Raw genomic sequence first — 12,770 nt, forward strand, 5'->3', positions numbered from 1 at the left:
TTGTTAATGGGGCTGTGGAGGGTGCTCCTGCAGACCGGCTTTGGACTCTCTCGCATACCCTTTTTTCTGCCCGGGTGCATCCCTTTCATCAGCCGAATGGAATGCTGCAGCTCGAATGGGGTGTCACTCCAATGGACGCGTATGCTACAAAAAACTTCTAAACACTCCTGGCGCTAATAAGAACAAACTGTGAAAGTTTCAGTGAAATCGGTCGAGTAGTTTTTGAGTCCATATGGCACACACATACGAACACTCACACCCAGGACTACGCGATCATGGAGGTTTTCGAAGCTTGTCACTCCTCTTCCTCCCTGTTCTCCAGGGAGATGCACCCGCTGCACGGAAGATTTAGAGTACAGACTCGGGTTCACAACCATTAATTTCCTGGTCTTCCTGTTGAGAAGTTTTAACTCATCGATGTTCCATCACGGAACGTTGAAGAAGTAAGACAGGACGACTTTGTCTTGGCCGACAGGTAGAACCTGCAGATCTGTAGAAGGCGCGCTTTGTACGCGTTGCGGAGAGTTTTTTGAAAAAGTAGCACGTTTGGAGTAAGGTGGTCCAGAACTAGTTTATAAATACATATCATATGTATCTACTCATCACGTACATGCATGAAAAAAGATAAACAAGATTTAATTACGTAATATAATATAATTGAGATAATTGCTATTTCATGTTGTGCAGCTTTTATTCTCTTTTGTTGTATCACTTTAATAACAGAAAATTACAACCTGAATAGGTAATTACCGGAGAGGGCCGACTTCATAAATTTAACACTAATAGTGGGGAAAATTCAATTCAAACAACGCAGTTTGACTGAGTAATTTGTCGTTTATACACATTTTTATTTCTATAACTTAGTCAATTTTCAAAATGGAAATATAAAAATATGTGCTAGTGAACTAAAAATCTGAATAATTTTTGAATAATTCTTTAAGTTCTGTAGATACGTTTTGTTGCCATTTAATTTGATGAATTGCAGTTTACTTTAAATTCAATTTTGCGTACAAACAAGATAGATCGTAAACGATAGTAGTGTAAGTGTTCACTTAACTCGAAGAACATTTTTTGAACATCCATAGATTGGCAATTTGATAAACATGAATTTGTGAGTGTTTTAAATGTAGTTATGCAATTCTTCATCAATTGATCTTGCAGGGAAGAAAACCTTAACATTTTTGTTAATGGAGTCGAACATCAAGGTAATAATTTCATTATTTATTTACTACTCTCTAGATTTCTCTTAATTAAATGGAAAAAATTAGTTTTTTTTTTAATCGCGTCAATCCTGTAAACTTTTTATTTTATCAAATGAGCACAAAGTTGTCGTTTTAAAAGAAATAATTTTAATTTAAAAATATGTGTGTGTACCAACAAATTAAACCCAATAGACATGTTTTTTATCATTAGGTAACTATGGCAAGTTGTTTCAAGGAAATCCCAGCAAGTTACGACAAACTCGTTCTAACCAAAAAGAAATTTAGAATCCTGCGAATTAATCTTCAGAATGAGAATCAAAATAATTTTCATATCAACAGAGTTTATTACTTAGTTGAAGATTTTTTTTTGAGAAAAAGGAAATTGATGTAATTTTAATTTTAGTGAATATCCGCGAGGTCGATGTGGACAAAACCTTAAACTCCTTTTTGAGATCAGTTCTACATTTAACTGGGACTAAACGAATGTGTTTGGAGGGTGGATGTGGGGCTTGCATTGTAGCAGTCGAACGCAAAAGTAACGTCCTGAAAAAAGCTACAGTTCAAGCGGTCAATTCGGTGATAAGAACGCAGCTTTTCGCAAAATTTTATTTAAAAAATATATTCCTAGTGTTTGGTACCACTTATGCAATGCAACGGTTGGAAAATTGAAACGATCGAAGGGATTAGCCATTCCGACACTGATTATCATTTTTTACAAAAAGTCTTAACACATTTCAACGGGAGTCAGTGTGGATTTTGCTCCCCGGGCATGGTAATGAACATGTACAGTCTATCACAAGACAAGAAAATAACGATGAAAGAAGTGGAAAACTCCTTTGGTGGAAACATTTGCAGATGTACAGGATACAGACCGATACTGTCAGCTTTTAAAGCGGCGTGCAACGATGCATCTTCAGATCTATTGCAACAGTGTCCCGACATCGAAGATTTGAAAATGTGTCAAAAGAGACGTGAAAGACCTCACAACAACAATGTCACCTGTCAAAACCCCTACTACTTCAATTTGGGAAAGACCACTTGGATTAAAGTTTTCTTGCTAAACGATTTGTTGCAAATTTTGAAAACTTTTCAAAACTCGACCTACACGCTGGTGGCTGGAAACACAAGCATCGGTGAATGCAAACTTGTTTTCATAGTTTTATTTTTATTATAATAAATTGCAGGTGTGTATAGGCCCAGTGCTGAGGCTCAGGTTTACGTTGACATCACCAGCATTGATGATTTGACCAGATTTAAAATTGAAAATGATTTTTTGATCATGGGGGCTAATATGTCTCTAACAGATGCAATGGAACTCTTTGAAAAACTCCCCAAAAGATACGAGAAATTTGAATATTTGAAAAAATTAAGTAAACATATTGATTTAATCGCAAATGTACCAGTACGCAACGTAAGTTTCCTAAATTGAGTAATGTCAAATTATCATAATTCATATTTATCCATTTTATTTTTCTTAACCATAATTAAATGAGATTAATCTTTAATGTAGCATCAGCTGTCTGGTTGTGGTAAGTTATTCCAAGTACGCTTGATACGATCTAGAGTTGTATCAAGGACACCTCCGTAGCCATTACGCCCCCACCATATAATTCTAGTTCATATTATAAAAATTTGTGTTTGGTTTTAATTAAATCTTGTTGTCCATAGTTAGGTACGTTAGGGGGAAACTTAATGATGAAACACTACCACCACGATTTTGCCTCTGACATCTTCCTCATTTTGGAAACTGTAGGAGCGACTTTATTACTAGGTCTACACATTTTATAAAGTACTTCAAGTGTTATTATTTATATTTTATTGCAGTCGATACAGAAGGAAATGAGAGTAAAATTTCAGTAAACGATCTTTTGAAAACAACAATGATTGGCAGATTTATTAAAAATATTGTTTTACCGCCACTATCTAGTAATTTTAAATATGAAAGTTACAAGGTAATTTTTAAAAGTGTATCACTCCCAAACAATAATAAAACATTTTAAGATTATGCCAAGAGCCCAAAATGCTCATGCTCTTGTCAATGCTGGTTTTTTGTTGGAATGAAACAAAAACAATATTGTTGAATCTGCAAGAATCGTGTTTGGATCAATCAATCCATCGTTTGTTCATGCTACAAAAGCAGAACAGTTTCTTGTTGGTAAACAACTTTTTGACAATAAAACTTTGCAAGAAACGTTTGGAATTCTCGATAACGAGCTTGTTCCTAACATTGCACCTCCAGAACCGTCACCAAATTTTCGAAAGCAATTGGCAATTTCTCTATTCTACAAGGTAAAATAAAATCGGGTGGTTAAAATGTGTAATTAGATTTGTTCCAGTATGTTTTGAGTATCACACCAAAAGATCTTATTTCTTCAAAAAACAAAAGCGGTGCTTGCCTACTGGAGAGACCTCTGTGTACAGGGGTTCAAGATTTCGGAACTGACGAATCTTCGTATCCTGTCAGCAAACCGATTTCTAAAATTGAATCATTGGCACAAACGTCGGGTCAAGCTGAATATATTATGGATATGCCTGACTTGCCAGGTCAGCTTTTTGGTGCTTTTGTTTTGGCCAAAACAAGACCTTTGTCAATTATTCGTAAAATCCACACCAACGAAGCAATGGTTGGTACTATATTAATTTCTAAACAAAAATTAGCATCAGGATTTTAGAAAGTAAAAGGAGTTGTTGCATTTTTTACAAAAGACGACATTCCGGGCCAAAATAATTTCACTCCCAAAGAAACCAATTCGTTTTTTTTGAGACTCAAAGAAGAAATTTTCTGCAGTGGAGAATAATCCAGCAAGTGCTTATACCAGAGCTCCAGGTACGTCATGGTACCACTTTAGATATTTACATACGTAATTCATGTGTTGACAGGAACTTGTGAAGGACTCGCGATGGTTGAGGCCATGATGGAGCATACTGCGATGAGGCTAAATATGGACGGGACTGAGTTCCGATTAAAAAACATGGACAAAAATAAACACGAGCTACTCGTCAAGTTAATCAAGGAATTAAATAAGTGGGCTGACGTAGATATTAGGAAAAAGGAAATCAACAGGTTTAATGATGAAAATAGGTGGAAAAAAAGAGGACTAGCAGTGGTACCTATGGTGTTTCCTTTTGTTTTGTTTGCCAACTATGGCGTCATTGTTTCTATATATAAATCAGATGGTACAGTCTCGGTGGCGCACGGGGGAGTAGAAATGGGTCAAGGTATAAACACAAAGGTACAAATGTTGCACAATTGGTACAAAATGTGCAAAGAAAGTTTTTAGGTGGCTCAAGTTTGCGCCTACAAGCTGGGTCTTCCAGTGGAAAAAATTTCTGTCAAGCCTAGCAACAATCTAATTTCCCCAAATGCTCACATAACTGGGGGTAGTGTGTCTTCTGAGACTGTCTGTTATGTATTAATCCAATACAGTTTACACCTTTTATTGAATAATGATTGCAGGGAGTAATAAAAGCTTGTGATGTTTTGCTGAGTAGAATAGAACCCATCAGAAGTCAGCTCAAAAATGCCACTTGGGAAGAAATCGTCATGAAATGTTATGAAGAGTACATAAATCTCTCAGCTTCTTCTATGTACGTACACGTTGTTGTATTAATTTCTACCTTCCAGTAAAATGTTTTAGGGCTAGTCCCAAGGATGTGAAAACTTACGAAGTCTGCGGAGTATGCGCTTGCGAAATAGAATTAGATGTTTTAACGGGACAATACTTGATAAAACGAGTCGATCTGTTAGAAGATGCTGGGACTAGCATGAATGCTAACATTGATATGGGCCAAGTGGAGGGTGCTTTTGTTATGGGGATGGGTTACTTCACATCCGAACAAATTGTGATTGACGAGAACGGACAACTGCTGACAAATCGTACATGGAACTACAAACCACCAGGAGCTAGAGATATTCCCGTTGACTTCAGGATTAAATTCCCAAAGAATACTCCCAACAATGGTGGTGTTCTAAATGCAAAAGGTGAGTAAAAATGTTTGTCGCAAAAATACACGGAAGCGAATAAAACTATTGTACAGCTGTTGCGGAACCGCCGCTGTGTTTGGCATGTTCTGTTCCCTTGGCGATCAGAAATGCTGTGGCATCAGTTCGAACGGAAGCAAACAAAACCTGTGAAAAGTGGTACCCCTTCTGTAAGCGCTTCAATTTAAAATACCTTTCAGTTCTACATTTTTTTGTGATTACAGGTGGACCGTCTACTGTGGAAAATGTTTTCTTAAATTGTTTACACAATTATAAACACTATACTTTATGATTGTTAAATATGTAAGTGGCTACACGTTCTAGTTAGAATATGCTATAATAAATACAGGTGGTGTTGATTAGATGAATTGATTTTCAATCCCATATTCGCTTCACTTAGTTTGAGAATGTACGGGATTCACGTTGTCTCGAAGAAGAGCATCGTCTTTTTGTCTAGCTCCCTTTGCGGAGCCGCAGTCTTTTTTGTAGAGGGAAAGGAGAGGAGTGAACCAAACGAACACGTTTAAAGCGTGAACGAAAGTGAACGAATTTCGGGCGGTGTCACCTATTTATCGGAAGCTTGGGACCAAACGCGACACGAAGGAGCCCGCTCTTTGGCCGACCAATGTTGTGACTTGAGGGTTTTTAGGACTGAAGACCGTAATTTGTCGCCTATATAACCCCGGTCGGACCGTCGGTGGACTGTAGTAGGTAGTTAGCTTCCTTGTATATGAATCCACGGGGCGAGAGAGGAAAATCTCTGAAAAAACATCTTCCAAATACAGTCGGGCCAGGGATTTACTAAACACCGAACCTTCCGAATTTAAACCGGTGGCGCCTCTCACGCGGCCACGGTGCTCGGTATCAACGGCGCCCGGGTGACATCCCCTAAATATTAACTTCATGTGAGGTCAAAACTGTTATTTGTGGCGAACTTCTCCGCCGACTGATGTCATCGGCAAAATTCTGTTTCCAAAATCAATTTAACTCCTCCTAAAACGTGATTTTTAATTATTGAGGACGTTTTGAACTTGGCGTCATACTAATTTATTTTTACGTTGGTAGTACCGGATGAGATCTGATGGACAGCAATTGAATGGTCAATATTATCAATAATTTAAAAAACCTATTTTAAATCATATTTCATTTTCACATTGTATTAGGAGTCTAAATAATCACAGTAATATAATATAATAGCACTTAATAAGTGTTCGAAATGACCACCATTGGCGTCTAAGCATAAATTGCCTCCTTTGGAAAAATTCACGAGTTGACCTAGATATTTAGCAGCGAAAATTACCAGACTCATACAATTTAACCACATTAAAAATATGAAATTCACTAAAAACTGTGGCGCCAAATTCAAAACGCCCTCAATCATTTACAATCACCCATCATAACACATACAACAGGTTTTTCAGATTTTCGAAAGCAATAACATACCAAAACACTGATGTCATCAGTGCTTAAATGCACATTAAAATGTACGATGATTGTAAAATAAATTAAAATTAGTGTGCCATATGCAGAAATGCTGTTATTTACAAAACGTTTCTTTATCTCTTTGTACGAAACTTACACCATCACTTTTAAACAAATTAAACTTGGATTTGTCATTATAAACCACTTTTTTCCAATCATCAAATTTCCAGTTAATAGGGTGAGCTCTGACCAAGTAATCCAAACTCTACTCATCTTCTTTTACTAATGGTTCTCCGTGTACCTCCAAATTGTTTAAAAATTTCGTCAATGACAGAAACGAGTACCTACTTACTGGCTACAGCTTTTATACGATGATCCATTTTTTTTTTTTTTTTTAATCGTCTTAGACTTTGTTTTGCATCCACCAGACACCCAATAATTTTTAATAATTGGGGATACCACATATTTATTTCATTTAAAACTTTTCGCAAATTCTGATTTTCCCTATCGTTGAACCATTCTAATAGTTGTTGAAACAATTTTACCACGTCGCCGTCGCGTTGTTGAATACCTACTCTATATAGAATGTGTTAATAAAAACTGAACAATTTTGAAAAAAAAATGTAAGTATAGGTATATATGCAAAAGAAGATTTATCAAAGCCGATTAGTTGCCATCTTTTTGTCCGTACAAAAAATTAATAAAACATCTCTTGTTTGTAAATAAAGAGAAATGATTAGATTTTTAAGTAGGATAAAGTGTTTTTTAATTTTAACAATAAATTCACTGCCATAATTTCGTAAACCAAATCTTTTAACATTGAAACCAAAAATGTATTAAAAAATAAAAGTTGCTATCGTTTAGACTTTACTGTGTTCAATTTATAATTTATTTCATTTGCTGGTATAGTAATGCGTAATGGTAGACACTTCTCCAATTCTCCATGCCCATAGATAAAGAAGGAAACGAAGAAAAGCGATAGCCGCTCGGTACCTACTCGGCAGAGGTTAGCGCGAAACGCGGACTTTTGGGAAGAACACTTTTACAGATGTTTACGCATGCTGTTGTATGAACCTAAGATGGATTATTGTCTTCTGTAATTAGTGCATTCAGTTGTTTAAGTAATAGTGCTAATAAAATTTCGAAGACAGTGACTATTTTTGTGATTGTGTTAACAAACCATTATTGTGATACCGATCGAGTTAAATTTATACGATCCTCCCACAAGAGTAATTTGTTTAAAATGCCTTGGCCTGAGTGTTCTGAGTCTCAAAATAATATCAACAAACCATCGCTAGTGACCAACACTTCAAATTTAAATTCTTGGTGTAAGTTGTTTATCGATGGAGTGCTGAATTTCTTGTTAAATGTAAGGCCTTCGACATTTTTTTGGACTGGTTGGTACCGTTATTTCTGGAGTCGAAGGTGTGGTCCCGGTCCCTGGTCCATCACTACCTAGCTGCCAAACCCGGCCGTCTTATCCCTTTAATTACTTCGCTTTTTTGTGTTCTTTTTAATTACGCCACTTGAGGGTGCGAAAGAGTGTAGCTCTTATTTATGTTTAGTTAGGTTGGCCGCACACAACAGACAGTTTATTTTTTGTTAATAACTTATCAACTAAAGTGTCGGTCGATTAAAAGTCACTACAAACACCAACAGCACACTACAGAATTTTGATCGGCTGACAGTTGAGTTGATCGCTTAATAAGTTGTTAACAAAAAATAAACTGTCGGCCGATCAAAAAGTTTGTGCGGCCGGACTTGCCTTTAGTAATAAAAGTTTTGGTCGAGGTGTAGTTAAAGTTGCAGAAATATTCAGAATTCTTGGATCAGTCTAAGATTGCAGTAGGTAAAGTCCTCGTCGAAAAATAGTCAATTTTGACTTAAATTGTAAATCATTTTACAATAGGAGGGAAAATTGTCTTATGACTACCACAAATAATTCCATAAATAAGGAGGGGTTGTTAATTTACCTGTTGTTTGCCCTTCTTTGAGTCGGTACTGCACAACAAAGGGGCAATAAAATTAGATGGTATAATGGAATTATTTATACTATTTTCTCTCCTATTGTAAAATGATTTACAATTTAAGTCAAAATTGACTATTTTTCGACGAGGATTTTACCCTTTCGAGACCCGTCAGTCATAAAATTAGCATTTTACAAGAGCATTAAATCTTCCTACTGTGAACAAATTGGTAATTGTTCACTTTAACTACTTCTGGAATTTTCAGGGCGTCCTCCTAGAACGTTTCCCACCATTCAAAACTTGTGCAAATGCCTTTTTTCTCTCTTGTTGTGTTTCAAGGTCGCGTCAAGGTCACGCCAATGTCTTAGTATAACTAAAGGGTAAGGAAAATTCATTTGCAAAAGGTTTGAATGGTGGGAAACGATCTAGGAGGACGCCCTGAGGCTGTCTAGCCAGAAAAAACGCGAAAATTCCAGAAGTATGTAGTTAAAGTGAACAATTACCAACAAATTTATTGGCAAATTTTAGATTTTCTTGTAGTTTGAACGTATTTATCTCTGTACTTTAGTGGTTGAATCTCGCCTAAAAGGGGCGAGGTTTTTGTGTTTGGGGATCGGTTTTGTTTTGTATTATAAGTTGATAAGAGAGCACGTCTCATTTATGCTGGAATTGTTTCCGACTCTTGTTGGCATTTTGATTAAATCTTACAATTGATATTTTAAATGACTCTTACTTAGTGGCATAGAATATTAGAGTGTTAGACATCATCAGTGTGTTAAATAATTTGCTTTTCAGCGTCAACTTCATTTTTTGGAGAACCTGCTACTAATGCCTCAACGTGCCCTTCAGTGCAAACAGCCAACATTTTCGAGAGTCCACTTACGTCCTCTTTCAGTGCTGGAAATTACACTCGGAGCATCTTTGGTAAGCATTAAGATTAAGCAACTCCACTCCCATCATTTTAAATAAACATTTCATTTTGAAATATACATATGTCCCCGGATTGAGTTTACAAGAGGGAAACATTTTTTATTTTTTATTTTTTCGCATTTTGCATCTGTGTTTGCATCATTTATTCTCTAGCACTGAATGCAAAATATTTAGTCAGATTTACTGCCTATATGATTTTTTTCTCTAGGTACCTATATATTGTTAGTCTTTTAATATTTAATAGTTACACTTGCACATACCTATTTAAACTGTTTTCGAAGACTTGTTTAGGTTAGAGTGGTTAGATTTTGGTTAAAAGTGTTGTGTTATCATTAAATTTGTTCAGCTCAAGCTTCGAGTACAATCGCATAGTTAACTCCTGCGATGTTTAGTTGCTGCAATCAAAATATATCCGTCATTATTATTGTCGATACCTTTAATCATACCAGAAGCTCGTAGAGAATCGTATAGTTATATGTATTTATTGTTAATGGTTAATTCTTACCTCAGGATCAAATTTGTCTGAACAACCACAATCAGCGAACCTTTCTTTCGACAGTACAAATATATTTGACCAAAACAAAACCATATTTGGATTCGGTTTCACCCCATCACAGACGGGACTTTTTGGTCAACAACTGCAGGAGCAAATTGGAACATCCCTTTCCCAATCAAACACTAACACTCTGTTTGGGAATCAGACCACAGGAACTGTCATTAAATTTTCACCAGTTACCGGTACAGATACTTTGCAGAAGAATAGAATTCCTCAGTCTATCAGCATCAGTACAAAACACCATTGCATCACTTGTATGAAGGAATACGAAAATAAATCTTTGGAGGAGTTACGTTTTGAAGACTATACTTGCAACAGGAAAGGGCCGCGAGTGCAACCAGGTTGTGGAGCGGCCCCTTTCGGTACACCAACAAGCAGCACACCACATTATTTTTTGTTTGAACAAACCGACAATAAAACAGGATTTGGACAACCGCAAGACTTCGGACAGACACCAAGTTTCGGACCGTCGACAGTAGTTTTCGGAGTTCCAAACCAAACGAACACTTTCAAGTTGAACCCACCGTCGACTTCCAATCCCTTTAGTGCAAATCAAACGCAAAAAACTTTTTCTCAACCCCTGTTCGGGACCACAACTACGCAACCCGCTTTCGGTACAGGACTATTCGAACAAACAAACACTCAGGTAAGTTCCATACTTTTGATTTGTCTTTCTTTTGCAGATTTGATTTTTGCAGAATACTACTACCAACCTGTTCCAAAAAACTGCGCAGACTACAAATGGATTCAACACAGGACAACCGAGTTTCTCTTTTAATCAGATCGACCCCACTCAAGCTTCAAATTTGTTCCAAGTTTCAAGACCCAACGGGTTTGGGGTGGCGCCTTTTGGTACATCAACAAGTAGCACAAGCACACCAGGTGTCGGACAGTTTACATTAGCTTTCGGAGTTCCCAATCAAACAAATACTTCGAGCTTGTTTAGCAAACCATCGATTTTTGAATCCGAGAGTTTTATAATGTCTGAGTTAGAAAAAAGACAAAGTGAAGCTGTGGGTAAATTGAAAGTGGTGGAAAAACAACGAAATGAGATGGAAGAATTGTTAATTAAGGTGAACGAAAAAATTGATGGGAGTCGGTTAATTCATATTATCCATTTTTAAGATCGAAGAAACGAAAAGAGAGTGCAAATTGAAAGAAGAAGTACACACCATGTTAACTGGCAAATGGAATGTAAAACGTAGTAAGTTTGATACCCAAATTGAAAAATTGAATAAGAAAATTTTGACTTTGGAAACCATAATTGAAAGCAAAGAGAAGCTCATTGAACGTTTGGTAATTTCGAACATTGAATATATTAAATTGATAATGGGTTGATATTTCAGGTTAGTTATTTTAAAGAAGAACGAGAATCTGTTTCGAAAGCTAATTTAAGAATTGGAGAACTACTAAATTGGAAAATTAATAAATTGAAAGACGAATTGAGCAGAAATAACGCCAACTTGGATAACGATGCTGACACCGGGACCAACGTACTGGCAGAAATTGAACAATTCGAAGAGAAAGTTAATCCAATTTTAAAATTGGAAAGTAATCTGAACGAAGAAAAACAAAAATATCTAGATTTAACAGTGAGATATGAAATTTTGGAAGAAGAACATGTTATAACTAAAGCAAAATTAGTTATGGAAAAAGAAACAATAGAAAAGTGAGAGTATGTTGTGACAAGATCCGTTAAAATAATATCATGTCTATTTCAGTCAACTTTCAAACACGAAATCGGAATTCCAAGAGCTGGACGATGAGTTGAAAGCGTTAAGAAAAACATACAACGAGCAACACGAACTAGATCAAATTAGACTTCAGTCACTTTTAGAAGGAAAACTATCAGAAATAGATCAACTGAAAAAAGAAAACGAAGTAATAAATGATCAGTTGGAACAGATGAGGAAAGAAAGTGATGAGCTCAAGAAAAAACTAGATGGTTATGAAAAAGTAAATAATCTAACAGGAAACATAAATATGGACACTTCAGCAAGAGATAACGAAATAATGCAACTAGAAGCAAAGTTGGTATCAGTTTTTTTTTTTGAAACGTTAAAATGTAGCGACATTGTATTTCTAGGCCTAGCTCTATTGCTATTGAAGAGCCAAAGACACGGAAACTTGAGGAATGTAAAAAAAATACACTTACAGAAAAGTCGTAATGAAGAAATGACTAAAGCAAATTGAGTGAGTACTGGATTTGAACACTAGGAAACCGGAATGATTATTCATAACGTATTTATTTTTGCAGGCCGGCATTGAATATCTCCCCTGATCATCGTTAGCTGTTGCAGACATTAAATGTAACCAGTTTCAGGAAATAAAAAAATATATATCGTTACTTAAGTGAGAGTTTTTATTTAGGTTAAAAAAAAATATACTATTTTTACTGCAATAACTAATAATCTCCACGGGGCAGTATTAAAAATGACATTTTTGCCGTAATTAAGTCAATACCGCAATTTTTGTTAACATTTTTACGGCAATATTTAGAAGAACTGGGTAGACATACGCGACTCTGGTCAATTCTTGGTAGTGTATCTTTGCCATTGCTGTTAGCTAGAGATGGACCGTCTATTATGGAAAATGTTTTAAATTGGTTACACAATTATAAACAATCTGCTCCATGATCGTTAAGTTTGTCAATGGCTACACATTGTGGTTACAATATCCTATAATAAATACAGGTGGTGTTAAAAAAATTA

At 36.0% G+C, this 12,770-nt stretch overlaps 1 protein-coding gene and 1 pseudogene across 1 annotated transcript; both read left to right on the forward strand.

The window, feature by feature from the left end:
• Positions 1 to 797: 797 nt before the first annotated feature.
• LOC138140096 (uncharacterized) lies at positions 798 to 5,548 on the forward strand (annotated as a pseudogene).
• A 2,058-nt stretch (positions 5,549 to 7,606) lies between these two features.
• LOC138139712 (uncharacterized) lies at positions 7,607 to 12,407 on the forward strand. Its single transcript, XM_069060149.1, has 9 exons — positions 7,607 to 7,934; positions 9,369 to 9,497; positions 10,014 to 10,705; positions 10,758 to 11,132; positions 11,185 to 11,355; positions 11,406 to 11,728; positions 11,781 to 12,089; positions 12,146 to 12,252; positions 12,317 to 12,407. Exons 1-8 carry the CDS (start codon positions 7,850 to 7,852, stop codon positions 12,225 to 12,227), a joined length of 2,166 nt encoding a protein of 721 aa, XP_068916250.1. The 5' UTR covers positions 7,607 to 7,849; the 3' UTR covers positions 12,228 to 12,252; positions 12,317 to 12,407.
• Positions 12,408 to 12,770: the final 363 nt, after the last annotated feature.

This window comes from Tenebrio molitor, chromosome X (genome assembly GCF_963966145.1).
Source record: "Tenebrio molitor chromosome X, icTenMoli1.1, whole genome shotgun sequence".
Lineage (NCBI taxonomy): Eukaryota > Metazoa > Arthropoda > Insecta > Coleoptera > Tenebrionidae > Tenebrio > Tenebrio molitor.